This window comes from Marmota flaviventris, chromosome 1 (genome assembly GCF_047511675.1).
Source record: "Marmota flaviventris isolate mMarFla1 chromosome 1, mMarFla1.hap1, whole genome shotgun sequence".
Lineage (NCBI taxonomy): Eukaryota > Metazoa > Chordata > Mammalia > Rodentia > Sciuridae > Marmota > Marmota flaviventris.
Window position 1 is genome coordinate 196,275,409 of NC_092498.1, and position 14,622 is coordinate 196,290,030.

Below are 14,622 nucleotides of genomic sequence, written 5' to 3' on the forward strand. Positions count from 1 at the left end.
GCGCACCCCCCACCACCACCCGCCCTCCTGTGGCACTGCCCCGCCCACTGGTTTACTGGGCAGTGAATGTGGCCCGCAAGTTGGAACGAGAATGCGCTGATGCCTTAGGGATGAGACCCTCCCAGGCGGAGGGGGCGCTTTCTTGTCCTGTCCACTTTCTGGCCGTCGACCCAGGCCTGACCGTGGTCGGTTTCCCAGCACATGCACCTTCCTTGCCCAGCGCGGCCCACCAGAGGCCCCTTTCACTCTTCAGCCCTCAACAGGGCCCCAGACCACCTAGCTGCGGAACACCCGGAAATGCCCATTGCCCAGGTCTTTTCGGTGTCGACGCCCCCACGTGCCAGGGGGTAGATCCTCGAAGTCCTGCCGCCCCGCAAGCGGGCTTGGCTCGAGTGCTGATGCGGGTTCTGCCCGGGTCTACAGACTTCCCGGCGGGACATTTCTCGCCCTCGCATCCGGGGACCCTTCTACCACCCCACGTCACTCCCGGGTCTCACCGAAACTTTCCCGCATCCCCCTGATGCTCAGCGTCCCAGAGTCCTGCTCGCACCCCTCCGCGGGCCGCCTAGGTGTGAAGGACCACCGCCTTGCAGCCCGGGCCCCCGCGCCCACGCACCTGGCGGGTCGGTTACAGTGCCAGGACGCCCCTCACCCAGCATCCCCTACCGACCCCAGATGTCTACGAGACTCTGGCCTTGTCCGGGTAAACACCCGGTCTCGGGTGCCCTCGCTCTTGCCTCCTCGAGATTCCGCCTCAGCCCCCGGGCCCCCATACCGCGCCGAATGCCACCCACACACCAGCGGGCCTCTGCCAGTCCACCCCCACGCCCCTCGTCCCACGCATCTGCCCCAGGCTCATCCCCCAGCCCTCACTCCATTCGTTTGCTCAGGTCTCCCGACACCCATCCCAGAACCCCTCTGACGCCCCCTCACCCCAAGCCTGCGCCCCACCCATCTGCCCCAGACCCCACCCCCTGCGCGCGGACGCCCCCTCCCGCCTCCACTCACCGCCCGCGTCTCGGCCCCGCGCCCCTCTCCCCCCGGGCGGGCGGGCAGCGCCGGCGGCGGCGGCGGCGGCGGTGGAGGCCGGTCCCCGGGCCGGGATACACCCACCCGCCCGCCCTCCTTCCTTCCCTCCCTTCCTCCTTCATTCCCTCCCTCCTGCCCGCCCGCCCTCGCTCCTCGCTCGCTCCTTCCCTCTCGGCTGCCCGCCCGCTCCCGCTTCCCGCGGCGCCAGGCCTCCCGCTCCGCCTCCTCGTGCGCGGCTCTCCCGGGCGCGGCTCCGGGGTTCATGGTGACGAGGCGGCGGCCGCTCAAGCCCAGCAGCGGCGGCGGCGGCGGGAGCTGGGGCGCGGGCCCCGGCCGCCTCTCCCAGAGCGCGGGGCCGGGCGGCGGGCGCGCCCAGGCGGCGGCGGCGAGCGGCCCCCCGCGCCGCGCCCCCGCGCGCCCCCCGCGCCGCGCCCCCGCGCGCCTGGCTTGCGGGGGGCCGGGCCTGCGGGCGGCCGCCGTGCCGCGCACCCATGGACGGCCCGGCCATCATCACCCAGGTGACCAACCCCAAGGAGGACGAGGGCCGGGCGCCTGGAGCGGGCGAGAAAGGTGAGGAGGGGCGCGGGCGGCTGCGGTGGGGGGCGTGTGCACACCCGCGCTGCCGGAGTTCACTGTGTGTGCCGGCACCGGCCTGGGGGAGGGTGCACCCGGCCAGGAGGGTGCGTGGGTGTGGGATGCGCCTGGAGCAGAGTGTGCGTGTGTCGACTGAGCTAGTGTGCGTGTGCATGCGCTGGCAGAGAAGTTGTGATCAATCGTGTGTGTGCGCGGGTAGATTTCATGTGTGCACCTAACAGAACCATAGGAAAGGGTGTGTGTGCACTTAACAGAGAGGTTGTGGGTGTGCTGAGCATCTGACAGGTTGAGTGTGTGCACTTACATGTGTGTTTGCACATGCCATAATAGAGATTGTAAGGATATGTGTGTGTGTGTGTGTGTGTGTGTGTGTGTGCGCGGGTGGGTGGGGGCTCGCACCTAACAGGTTTTGAGTGCATGTTTGCCTGAGAGTTTGTGCATGTATCTTATGGAGAGGTTTGAATGTACTGGTCGAAGAGCTTGTGCAATATGTGTTCAGTAGTGGGAGCCTACAGAGACATTGTATGTGTTTTCACTTCTGACAGAGTTTGTGTATGTGTGTGATTGTATGCCTGTACCACCCAACACTTGACTAGCAGATTGAATATGTTATGTCCCTTCACTGGGAGGGTGTACATGTCACTCATCCACAGTGAGGCTGTATATGCATCTATATGTCTAACTATGAAGCTGTGCATACAGATGTATGTGCACATCAGACAGTGAGGCCTTGTATCAGTGTATATTTAGCTGGCTGTGGAAGTGTTAGAGTGTGTTGGGGGAGGAGGGGTAGTGCTGAGCCATACCTTCTTTTGGGCTCTTGTCTGGGGGCCACCAGTCTGTTGGGAGGATCTACAAGGCCTAACCCTCCCACAGTCCTTTATTGACCCAGCTCTAACAGGCACTTGGGGAGTCCTTAAGGTGCCAGAAGTATCCCCTCCCAGAGATCTGACCAAGGGTTCAGCCAGTGCTGTGTTGCAGTATCTGGTTTGATTTTGGCCCCAGTCCCCCACTTCTGTTTTCTTCCTGCTCTTTTTATGTTTGTCTCTGCCTCCTTAGAGACTTGGTGCCCCCCTCTCTCAAGTGCCTTGCTTACTGTCCCTCTGGTGTCCTGAGGCTTGGACAGACTGTTTTGAAGGGCCAAGCGATCTGGCTTTTTTTGTCCTGTTGACTAAAGCTTGCCTCACTCTTCCTGCCCTGTGCTGTGCAAACACCTGGACCTTCCAGGGCCCCTTGCCCTCTCCAGGGCTGACCTGGCCACAGCGGACTTTGGAAAAGAGTCAGATTTCTTTCCACATGCTTCCACCCTTTCTGTACCAGTGAGCTAGGAGTGTGTCTCCTACTAGGAATCTGGGTGGGGGTGGGAGGAATGTTGAACTGCCTCTTCCCAAACAGAGGCCCCTAGACAAGCCACCAGGGAAATAGAAGGAACTATCAGAGATGCCCTCAGGATGGGGATTTGTCAACCCATTCGCACTTTTGTAGACTGTAAACAGATGTGTCTGCAGATTGGTGTTCTTTCATACAAAATAAAGAATTAAAACTCTCCCAAGTAGTTTTCTATGTCTTAGAGATAGGCTAAAAATTTTTGCAAGAAGGTGCTCTGGGTGAAGCCCATGTCTCCCTGGGGTCCATGTGGGTAGCACCTGGGTGGTCTGGCCTTCTGCCACAGGGGCTGTGTTGCGGGGAACCCAGGTGGGTGTTTCTCCCAGGAAAGATTTGGCAGGATGCTTGCTGCCTGTGCTCCTTACGCGGTGTGGATTGAGTGCTTTGTGTGATGCTTTGCCAGAGGATCCTCAGGTTTTGTTGGGAGAGGTGTGCATAATGCGGGGAAATATTTAGAACCTGAGCCCTGCTGCTGCCCCCACCTGACTCCAGGAGCAGGCGCTTTGCCACATTTCCCTTTTCCTCTGACTGCTAAGATTTTTAAAGCAGAGTCAGTCAATCCAAACTCTATAGTGCTTTTTTTCAGCGTATTTACATTGTTTTTCATAACAATCTTTAAATATCTTTAATAGCCTATTTTTGTTTTCCAGGGTCAGACTGGTAGGTTGTTAACTGATTAGGGGAATTCCTTACCTGCTGTCCTAGGGTGGGGTGGTTAGCTAAGTAGATGCTTCTGTTGAAGCATTAAAATTCTACTCAGCCGAAGAGGTAAAATTTTTACTTTCAAAAATAGGTATAATTTTGGTTATATGTAGTGTGACAATAAACCTGAGTGAAATTTTTAAACAGTTTATTCAGATTAGTAAGAACAGGCTCAGGGCTGGGGATGTGGCTCAAGTGCGCTCGCCTGGCATGCGTGCAGCCCGGGTTCGATCCTCAGCACCACATACAAACAAAGATGTTGTGTCCGCCGAAAACTAAAAAATAAATATTAAAAAAATTCTCTCTCTCTCTAAAAAAAAAAAAAAAAAAAGTACAGGCTCAGCAATGTTTCTAGCTTAAGTATATTATATCTCCAGACAGGCATGATATATTTTATATTATTTTAAATGGAAGTAAACAATTATTTTATTTTAATATTAATATTTTATTTAAATATTGGGCCTGGAATGTTTGGAAGTTTTGTGGTAGGAAAGAAACAATTGGTTTGAAATCATTACTTTTATCATTTATTCTGTAAAATAGGAATAATAGTGACCATCTCTTGGGTTTCATGTGAGGGTCAAAAGAGATGTGTCCATTGAGGACGGTGCCTATTTCACCAATATGTCACTATCCTGTAAACCCTTCTGTCAGTGTAGATTTACAAAGGAAGTATGAAGTACAAGCTGTAGTGTTTTGCATGAGTTGAATTTCTTCTTGACACTTTGCCACATGGTGGTGGCACCGCTCAGAGATGACAGTCACTGTCAGCCTCGCCTGTCATGCAAGATTTATTTCTTACAGTCATGTTTGATTTGGCTGATAGACTTAAAATGCAAAGTGAATTTCCCAAAAGTTTAACTCAGGGTATTTTGCTATCTGAAAATTTCCTCTTTAAATCAATGAGAAAAAGTCAAACAGTACAGTAGATAAGTAGACAAAAGATATGAAGGAAAAAATAATGGGGGAGGAAATCTGAAAGGCCAATGAATATATGGCCTTCTGTTCATGTGAAATGTTTTCATGTGTCAGCTTGGATAAACATTTAAACCTGTCAATGTTCAGTAGATAAAGGTTTGTGAAATAGGTACTCGATAGACGTTTGTGATAAAATAAAGCAAGTACAGACTTTTAAAAGAGTGATTTAGTTTTGAATTAGTTAGGAATGCATTTGGCTGCAAGTAATAGAAAGCCAGACTTAACTGTGGCTTAAACCAATAGTTGTTTCTTCCTTTCATATAATAAGCAGTCTAGAAGTAGGCTGCTGCTGGCTTTGGTTTAGCAGCTCATTGCTATCAGGGCCAGTGTCACAGTGATTCTCTTTTGACTTTCCCTCAAGTTGTAACATGGCTGCAACCCCTCCAAACACTAGCCACCTTCAGGGCAGGGGAAAAGACAGTGCCAGTCATGTCTTTCTTTCCCTTTTTTCTGGAAAGCAAAAAGATTTCTAGAGACTGCCCAGCAAATTTTTGTTCATGGATCACATGGCCTCCCCTGGCTGCAAGCAAAGTGAGGAAAGTGTTTCCAGCTTTCCCTTCCTTATAAGAGGCAGGAGAGAAAGTTAGAAACGGGAGGGAACAGTTGCAGGTTCAGCCAGTTGACAGAGTTGGCTATGCTTCGAAGCCCCAGTTCTCCTTCTAAGTTTCTCAGAGAAATTATCTCATTTTCACTGAAAGAAGTATATGCAAGGATTTTCAATGATGACTGCATGCTTAACAATAGCAAAAACTGGAACCGTTCTGTGTCAACAGGCAAATAATTAGACCATGGTACCTCAGTTCTTCAGACTTCTATGAGGCTGTTGGAAAGAATGAGTTAAATTAGATCTAAACATACTGACATGTGAATTTCCAAGACATTTTAAAGGGAGAGAAAGAATTTGAAGAATGATATAAACATATGATCCTATCTGTAAAAAAAAATCACTTATAACTGTATATATGTCAAGAAATACACAAAAATAATCTGGAAGGATATAAACTGACAACTACCATTATCTCTGGGGACAGAACTGGGCTGGGAAGTGATAGAACTTTGCCTTTTTATTTAAATATTAATGAAAATATACTTGTGTTTGACTTTTTTATTTATTTATTTTTAGTTTAAAGAGGAAATTTCCATATTGGCTGCATCACTTTACCCAAAGGACTTAAAAACAGCACACTACAGAGATGCAGCCACACCAATGTTTATAGCAGCACAATTCACAATAGCTAAATTGTGGAACCAACCTAGATGCCTTTCAATAGATGAGTAGATAAAGAAAATGTGGTCTGTATATACAGTGGAATACTACTCAGCATTAAAAGAGAATAAAGTCAGGGTATTTGCAGCTAAATGGATGGAGTTGAAGAATATTATGCTAAGTGAAGTAAGCCAATTCCAAAAAACCAAATACCGTATGTTTTCTCTGATATGAGGATGCTGATCCATAATGGAGATGGGGAGGAGAGCATGGGAGGAATAGAGGAAATTTGGATAGGGAAAAGAGGAGGGAGAGGAGGGGGCATGGGGGTAAGAAAGATGGAATGAGATAGACATCATTACCCTAAGTACATGTATGAAGACACAAATGGTGTGATTCTAATTTGTGTACAACCAGAGACATGAAAAATTATGCTCTATATGTGTAATATGGATCGAAATGCATTCTGCTGTCATGTATAACACATTAGAATAAATAAATAAATAGGAAATTTCCCATAGCTCTTTGGAAAGAAATAGTTTGAGGGAATTGCACAATAATAAAACAAAGCCAAGAAACCTCAATTAGTATGCAATATTAGCAAGAACATATCAGTGCTCATTAAACAGCTAATTATTTGGTGAACTAATACATTTCCCTGATGAGATTTCTGCAGGCAAGTTTGTTTGATACATTGGTCCAAGGTGGGAGGTACAAGCAAGTGTTTGTAGCTCTTAACCTTAAACCAGAAACCTTTAACATCTGGATGCCAACAGAATTATAGCAAAGAGAAGACTCTTAGAAGTAAAAATTATTTCAGATGACAGAACAGATCTGAAGTAGGTTCTGTTTGATTTAACTTTTTAAAGTTGAACTTTTTATTTAGAGATCATGTGGATTCACATGCAGTTGTAAGAGATCACACAGAGATTCCCCTTTCCTCTCTACCCAGTTTCCCCCAGTGTTTACGTCTTGCAGAATGATAGTTAACAGCATGGATGTTGACATTCACATAGCCAAGACAGAAAAATTCCACCACCTGGAGGATCTTTCATGTTGCCCTTTCTAGCCAAACCTGGTCTCTTCCTGTCCCTGACCCCTTCCTAACCCACTTGCAACCATTATTCCGTTTTCCATTTCTGAAATGTTGTCATTTTAAGAATGTTGTTTAAGTGGAATCAAACAATATGCAGCCTTTTGGAATTGCTTTTTTTTTTTGCCTCAGCATGATTCTCTGGAGATTCATCTCGCTTGTTACTTGTATTAAGAATTTGTTCATTTTTTATTGCTAAGTGGTGTTCAGCAATATGGATATGCCACAATTTATTTGACTGTCACCCTTTGAAGGATATCTGTGTTTTTTTTTTTAATTTTCTAGATTTTGGATACTATGAATAAAACTGCTATAAACATTAGTATAAACTTTTAGATGTGAACCCCAGTCTTCATTTCTCTGAGGTAAAATGACCACAAGTGAGTACGGATCAGTTACCGGGTCACATGGTAGCTGCATGTTTACTTTTTAAAGATACTACCAAAATGTTTTCTTGGGTAAATGTACCATTTTGCTACCTAATAGATGTGTAGGGGTAGCTCATTATGGTTTTACTTTGCAATTCATTGATGACTAATGATGTTGAACATCTTTTTGTGTGCTTATTTTCCTTCTAAATATCGTCTTTGGTGAGATGTCCCCTCCTATCTTTTGCCTGTGTTCTAATTGGATTTTTCTTCTTTTTATAACTGTCAAGTTTTGAGAATTCTTCACATATTCTAGATATTAGTCCTTAGATATGTGGTTTGCAAACATTTCTCCTAATCTGTAGTTTGTCTTTCCTCCTCTTTCAAAGTCTTTTACAGAGTAAAAGTTTTTAAATTTGATATGGTGCAATTTATTGATTGTGCTTCTGGTGTCAAGTCTAAGAACTCTTTGCTTAGCACCAGATCCCAAAGATTTTTTACTGTTTTTTTTTTCTTTTTTTCCAAAAGTTTTGTAGTTTTACATTTTACATGTAAGCATATGAACCATTTTGAGTCCGTTTTGTTTGTTTAATTTATTTTTGTACTGGGGATTTAACCCAGGGTTACTTTACAGCTGGACTATATCCCTAGCCCTTTGTATTTTATTATTTTTAATAAATATTTTGAGACAGAATTTTATTGAGTTGATTAGGGCCCCTTAAGTTAGAGACTGGCCTCAAACTTTCAATTCTCCTGTTTGAACCTCCAAGTCACTTCTTGGTCTGTTCTTTTTTTTTTTTTTTTTTTTTTTTTTTTTTTGCCGCAGAGAGGGATACCAGGGATTGAACTCAGGGGCACTGGATCACTGAGCCATATCCCCAGCCCTATTTTGTATTTTATTCAGAGACAGAGTCTCATTGAGTTGCTTAGCACCTTGTTTTTGCTGAGGCTGGCTTTGAACTCACAATCCTCCTGCCTCATCCTCCCAAGCCGTTGAGGTTACAGGCATGTGCCACCACACCTGGCTTCTTAGTCTGTTTTTTAATAAGCTATGAAACTTAGGTTTAGTTTTTCCCCTTGTATTTCTAGTTGCTTCAACTGCATATCTGGAAAAACTGTCTATCTTTCCTCCTCTGAATTTTTTTGTATCTTTGTCAAAAATCAGTTGAGCATATCTGTGTGGTTATGTTTTGGGGTTTTTAAATTTTGCTCCACTGGTCTGTGTATCTATCCCTCTTTCTATAGCATGCAATATTGATTACTGTAGCTAAGTAATAAGTCTTGAAATAGGGTAGACTGATCCCTCCAACTCTTGTTCTTTTTCAAAATTATTTTAGCTGTCAAAATTGTTTCATTTTCATACACCTTTTATAATAGACTTGTCTATACTTTAAAAAAGAGATTTTTATAAGAACTGAATTAAACCTGTATATTAGTTTGAGAAAAATTGATATCTTTATTATTTTAAGTCTTCTAATCAATGAACACATCTCTTTATTCATTTATATCTTCTTTGATTCTGTCATTAGGGTTGTATGGTTTTCATTAAACAAGTCCTGTTAATTTTTTTTTATTACATTTGCATCTGGGATATGCCCCCCGACAGTTATAAATTGTACTGTATTTTAAATTTTGATGTTCCATTATTCAGTGTTAATATGTAAAAATACAATAGATTTTTGTATACTTGTATTCTTGTGGAGCTCACTTACTAGTTATAAGAGGTTTTTTTGTAGATTCCTTGGGAGTTTTATGTAGGCAAACATGTCATCAATAAGACCGATTGCATTGCTTCATTTCTGATTTGTATGCCTTGATTTTGTTTATTTTTTCTTTCTTTCACTGATTAGAATGTCCAGCAGTATATTGAATAATACTGGGAGAGTAGGTATCCATGTCTTGTTCCCAGTTTTAAGGGGAAATCATTCAATCCTTTAAGTATAATGTCAACTTTAGGGTGTTTTTAAATATCTTTACCAATTTGAGGAGGTTCTCTGTTCCAAATTTTCAGAGAGTTTTATCAACAACGGATGTTGAATTTTATCATGCTTTTTTTCTGCCTAAATAAGTATAATGTGATTTTTTTTCCACTTCTTTAGTCTGTTAATATAACAGATTGAACTAATTTGTGGTTATCAAACCAGCCTTGCATTCCTGGAATAAGTCTTACTTGGTTGTGGTATATAATTCTTTCTACATATCAGTGAACTCCATTTCTTAGTATTTTGTTAAAGGATTTTACATCTGTGGGTGGTATTGGTCAACATTTTTCTTGTTTTGACTTTGTCTTTAACTGGTTTGATATCACCCAGTTAAAGAGGAATTAAAGAGGACTTGTTCCCTCCTTTTTTTATTTTCTTGAAAAGATTTTGTAGAATTGGCATTAATTCTTCAGTGAAATCATATTGGCCTGGGGAGAGTTTTAAAACTACAGATTTGGGGAGAGTTTTAAAACTACAGATTCAGTTTTCAAAATACTTATAAAGCTTTTCAAGTAATCTCTTTTTATTTGATATATTGCAATAGTTTTTTTTTTTTTTGTACCAAATACTGATCTATATCAAAGATGCTTTACCACTGAGCTACATCCCCAGTCCTTTTTATTTTTTTGAGAACTAGGTTGCTTAGTGTCTCACTAAGATGCTGAGGCTGTCCTTGATCTTATGATCCTCCTATCTCAGCCTCCTAAACCGCTGGGATTACAGACTTGCACCACTGTGAAAGTTTTTATTTCTTGAGATGTGATCCATTTCATCTAAGTTGTCAAATTTGTATGTATAGAGTTGTTCATGGTTTCATTAAGTAATTATTTTTTGAGGCATTTAGGACCTGTAGTAATAAGCCCACAGGTAATTTGTGTCTTCCACCTTTTTTTTTTTTTTTTTTTGGTCAGTCTTACTAGAAGCCTCTCTATTTTCTTTATCTTCATAACAAAATAGCTCTTTGTTTAATTATTATTTCTGTTTTAAATTTTATCGATTTGTTTATGTCTTTATTTTCTGCTGCTTGATTTGGGTTTGTTTTCTCCCTTAGGTTTATTCCCCCCCCCCCCCCACCAACCCCACACACACCTAGGTTCTTAGAGGAAAGCTCAAATGATTGGAAATTTCCTCTGGTTCCTAATATATGTATTTAGTGCCTCAGATTTTTTAGTACTGCCATAGCTGGTGTCCCACAAATTTTGATACATTGTATTTTCATTTTCATTCAGTTCAGTGAATTTTTAAAAATAAACTTTATTTTTTAGAGCAGGTTAGGGTCACAGCCAAATTGAGCAGAAAGCAGGATTCATTGTTGCCCCTGACCCCACATCCACACAGTCTCCCCAACTCTCAACATCCTGTCCTGCATGGTACATTTATTACAGTTGATGAATCTACACCGACATCCAACATCCAAAAGTATTTATTGGGGCTTATTGTTGATGTTATACATTCTGTAAGTTTAGACAAATGTATAATGACATATATCCACCCTTATAGAATCATACAGAATAATTTCAGAGAATTGCCCATGTTCCACTTATTCATCCTTTTCTTCTCCCAACTCCCAGCAACCACTATTTTAGTACTAGGGATTGAACCTAGGGATTCTCTATCACTGAGCTACATTCCCAACCCATTTTTTTTTATTGTTGTTGTTTTGAGAACTCATATCACTTACTTAGGTAAGCCTCAAATTTTCAATCCTCCTGCCTTAATCTCCCAAGTAATTGAGAGTATGGGTGTGCACCTTGGCACCCAGCTTGATTTCTCATTTTCTGGAATTATCATACAAACTGCAATCATCCAGTATGTTGATTTTTCAGATTAGCTTTCTTCATTTATATGCATTTCAGTTTCCTGTTTTTTCATGATTTGATAGCTCATTTCTTTTTAGTGCTAAATAATATCCCATTATATGGATGTACAACCATTTATTATACCTAAAGACATCTTGGTTGCTTTTAAGTTTTAATAAGTATAAATAAAGGTTCTGCTATTGAAATTTATCAGCAAATTTTGTGTAGTTATAAGTTTTCAACTCATATGGCTATATGCCTGGTAGCCTAGTAGTTGGATTACATGGTAAGTGTATTTTGTTTAGTTTTGGAAGAAATTACTCTTGTTCAAATTGGGTAATTTCTGTTCTATCTTCAAGTTTGTTGATTTTTCTTTTTTTCCCCTGATTTTTTATTATTGCATTCATATCCTGAGATTTTTTAGTTCAATTAAAGTTCTAAATTTTCTATTTGTTTATTCTTGATGCCTTCTGCCTTACTAAAACTGTATCTTTGCTAGGACTTTCTATTTTCATTTGTTTTAAGAATGTTCCTGATTCCTTATTGAAGCATTTTTATCCTGGCTGCTTAAAAATCTTTGCTAGATAAGTGTAGTGTCTCTGTCATCTTAATATTGGCATCCATTGATTGTCCTTTCTTGTTCAGTTTGAGGTTTCCCCATTCTTGCTACAACAAGTGAATTACAATTGAGGCCTGGATATTTTTGTATCATGTCATGAGATTCTAGGGCTTATTTAAACCTTCTGTTTTTAGTTGGTTTTCTCTGACGTGGCTCCAGCAGAGAAAGGAAGCCATGCCTTGTTGCTGTCAGGTAGAGATAGACCTCAAGGCCCCCCACCCCCACCCCCGACTTCTCTGACTTCTTGCTGGGTGGGCAAGGGAGTTCAGCCTCCATTAGGTTTCTACTGAAGTGCAGTGGTACTGATCTCATTGCCAATGGTGTTGCAAAAGCCCTGACTCTTCTTAGGCCTCCTCTGACACTATCTCAGTGGGACAGGGAACATGGTTACTGCCATGTGGGGGTAGAAGTCCAAGCTGGCCATACATTCTCCACTTAACACTGCTGCCAGAGGAGGGGGCTTGTCACCAGCCTGCTCTGACACCTAGACCTTCTTTGACAGCACTCCAGCAGGGGTGGTGGGATACCTTGTTGCACACTGAGAAAGGTGGAATTCTTAGTACCCTTGAAGTGTTTGCTGGCTTGGGTCAGGATGGGCCTACAGTTCTGAGGCGGGGAAGTTGGTTGCAGCAGAGTGGTTATTATCAGAAAAATTTCAGTCTTGCTAGATTGCCCCTTCGTTATAGGGAGAAAGCTTTTTGTGTGCAACTGTTGGTTTTCCCTCATAGCCAACTTCTTCAACTCCAGGGCTCAGATCTAAAAGGCAAAGAGAAAACCCAGAGAAATCACTGTCATGTTGTTCCTTAGGCTCCAGGTCCATAGCTGATCTGTCTTCTTCTCTTTACCTTTCAGAGTCTTGTTATGTTGCTCAGTTTATAATGTCCAGGGTTCTTAGTTGCACTTAGTGGAAAGAATAGAAAGAAGTATGTCTGCTCCATTTTTTTAACCCCTTGGTTAACTTTTAGATCTATCCAAATTAAATATTTTAAAGACTAGGGCTGGAAAGTTGTCATTTTAAAGATTTATTTCAATATTGTGTTAATGACCAGTGTAAAAATCAAAATCAGTTAATGCTTTGAGACTCTTGGTTATCTCCTCAAAAGAGAAATAATAGTGAAATCAAGTCTAGATCAGTAGGGCTTCAGTGACAACTGTTATTTCACCAGTCTTAAAAGGATGCACTCATAAGCTTTGGTCTTAACACCAAAGTTTTAGCTTCAAGTTCATAAGTATCCTAACTTAAATGCATTTTGATCTGTTATTCTGTTTGTTTGGCAAATATGTCCAACCTGATATCTTTCATTTTACTTCTCAGTTAGAAAACATCCATGTAAGTAAATAGAAATGTTTTCTTGGGGTAAACATTAAGACCTTGTCTCTGGATTTAAACAGACAGGGCTTGCTGACCAGTGACTAGAAAGGCCTGCTTCTAGTCCGGACTGCCCTGGAAACACATCTGTGGGCTCCAGAAACCTACCCCAGGCTACACTTAACTAGAGCATCTCAGGTTGGGGAGAAATCCTCTTCAGATAGGCAGGGCAGCGTTTTTTAGAAAGGACAACACAACTTCAGGCTTAATCCAAGGCTCATTGGCTTTTTCTCTTTTGGTTCCCTGGGCAGTAGGGTGGAGGGAGGGAGTTACCTGATAGTGCTCATGGGTTCACCGGGCCTTTCTTTTTAGCCCTACCCTGGCAGAGAACAGGAAACACTCTGGCCACACATGGTTCCAGAAACACGTACAGCGTCTGTAATTTTTTTCACCTCCTTTGGCAGTAATATCCTAAGGTGAGCAGCATCTAGCTACTGAAAAAGCAAATGAAGGAATTCTCTTAGGTAATATTGAAGGGATAATGTATACTTTAGAACTTATTTTCCACATCTAAAATCCTAACTCTTCAGACATTTAAAAAGTTCAAGTTTTTTAAATGACCTGTCTTTCTTTTAAAATGTACTTTCTTCAAATAGTTCTCTCTTTGCTTTATCCCCTAACATACATTCTCTTGTTTTTGTTTTTTTAAGAAAGGGAAATGCATATTCAGTGCTTTATTTAAAATAAAATGTAGCAACTGTTTGTCTTTATGGCTCTAAAATAACAGCACTCAGTGGAGCCAAGGCTCAGGAACTGCTTGTAGCACTGAATTGGCATGTGGACATTTTTGTATTTGGGATCAGGACTGGAAACACTGGTGGTATAGTCTTCTGAAACCAGGGCCTAATAAACAGTGGTCTTTATGGGTGCTAAGGATTATGTAATCACATAAGTAACAGTTCATGTTGATTCTGAGTAGCTGCTTCAAGTTAAAAACTGAAAGGTTTCTTTGTAATTATACTTTGTATTAAGGCTATTTGCCAAAATGTTCCAAAATCCTGGTACAAAATCACTTTAAAAATTGAAAAGAAGCAGCTTAACATTTGATGACTGATGCTATTCTTACTCTTCAAAATTAGAATTTAACCTAAGCTTTCAGTGCTGCAGAGTATCTTGAACAAACTGCACCACTTTGTCAACATGGCTTGAATAAATATAGCCTTTTAGTACCAATAAAAATTAAGCCTGTGCTTTAAATTGTATATCTCTCTGTGTTCCGATCAAGATTTAGCTTTCATGCTTAGCATATCATAAATTTGTTCTAAATATTTGGCTCTTTGTGTGCAAGTCAAAAACCATGGACTTTAGTTCCAAAGACCTCAATCAGGGCCATATTTTCTTTCCCCTTTTTGAGGAAATAGCTGAACATATTTATTTTGTTTTTGTTACAGCAATATATTTCATAGCAGTCAACAAACAAGTGTAAAATCCTCAAATGTTTTGAATATATTTATTGAGATAGATTCAAAGTAAAAATCACTCTTTTTGGTATAATC

At 42.0% G+C, this 14,622-nt stretch overlaps 1 protein-coding gene across 2 annotated transcripts in view; it reads left to right on the plus strand.

The window, feature by feature from the left end:
* The first annotated feature begins 1,485 nt into the window (after positions 1-1,485).
* Positions 1,486-14,622, plus strand: part of Ctdspl (CTD small phosphatase like) — a 111,121-nt gene continuing 97,984 nt past the window's right edge. For both annotated transcript variants that reach the window (XM_027932428.2, XM_027932429.2), the window contains exon 1: positions 1,486-1,599. In XM_027932428.2, coding sequence (XP_027788229.1) covers positions 1,521-1,599 — 79 coding nt within the window. In that variant the 5' untranslated portion in view covers positions 1,486-1,520. The remainder of the gene's footprint in view (positions 1,600-14,622) is intronic.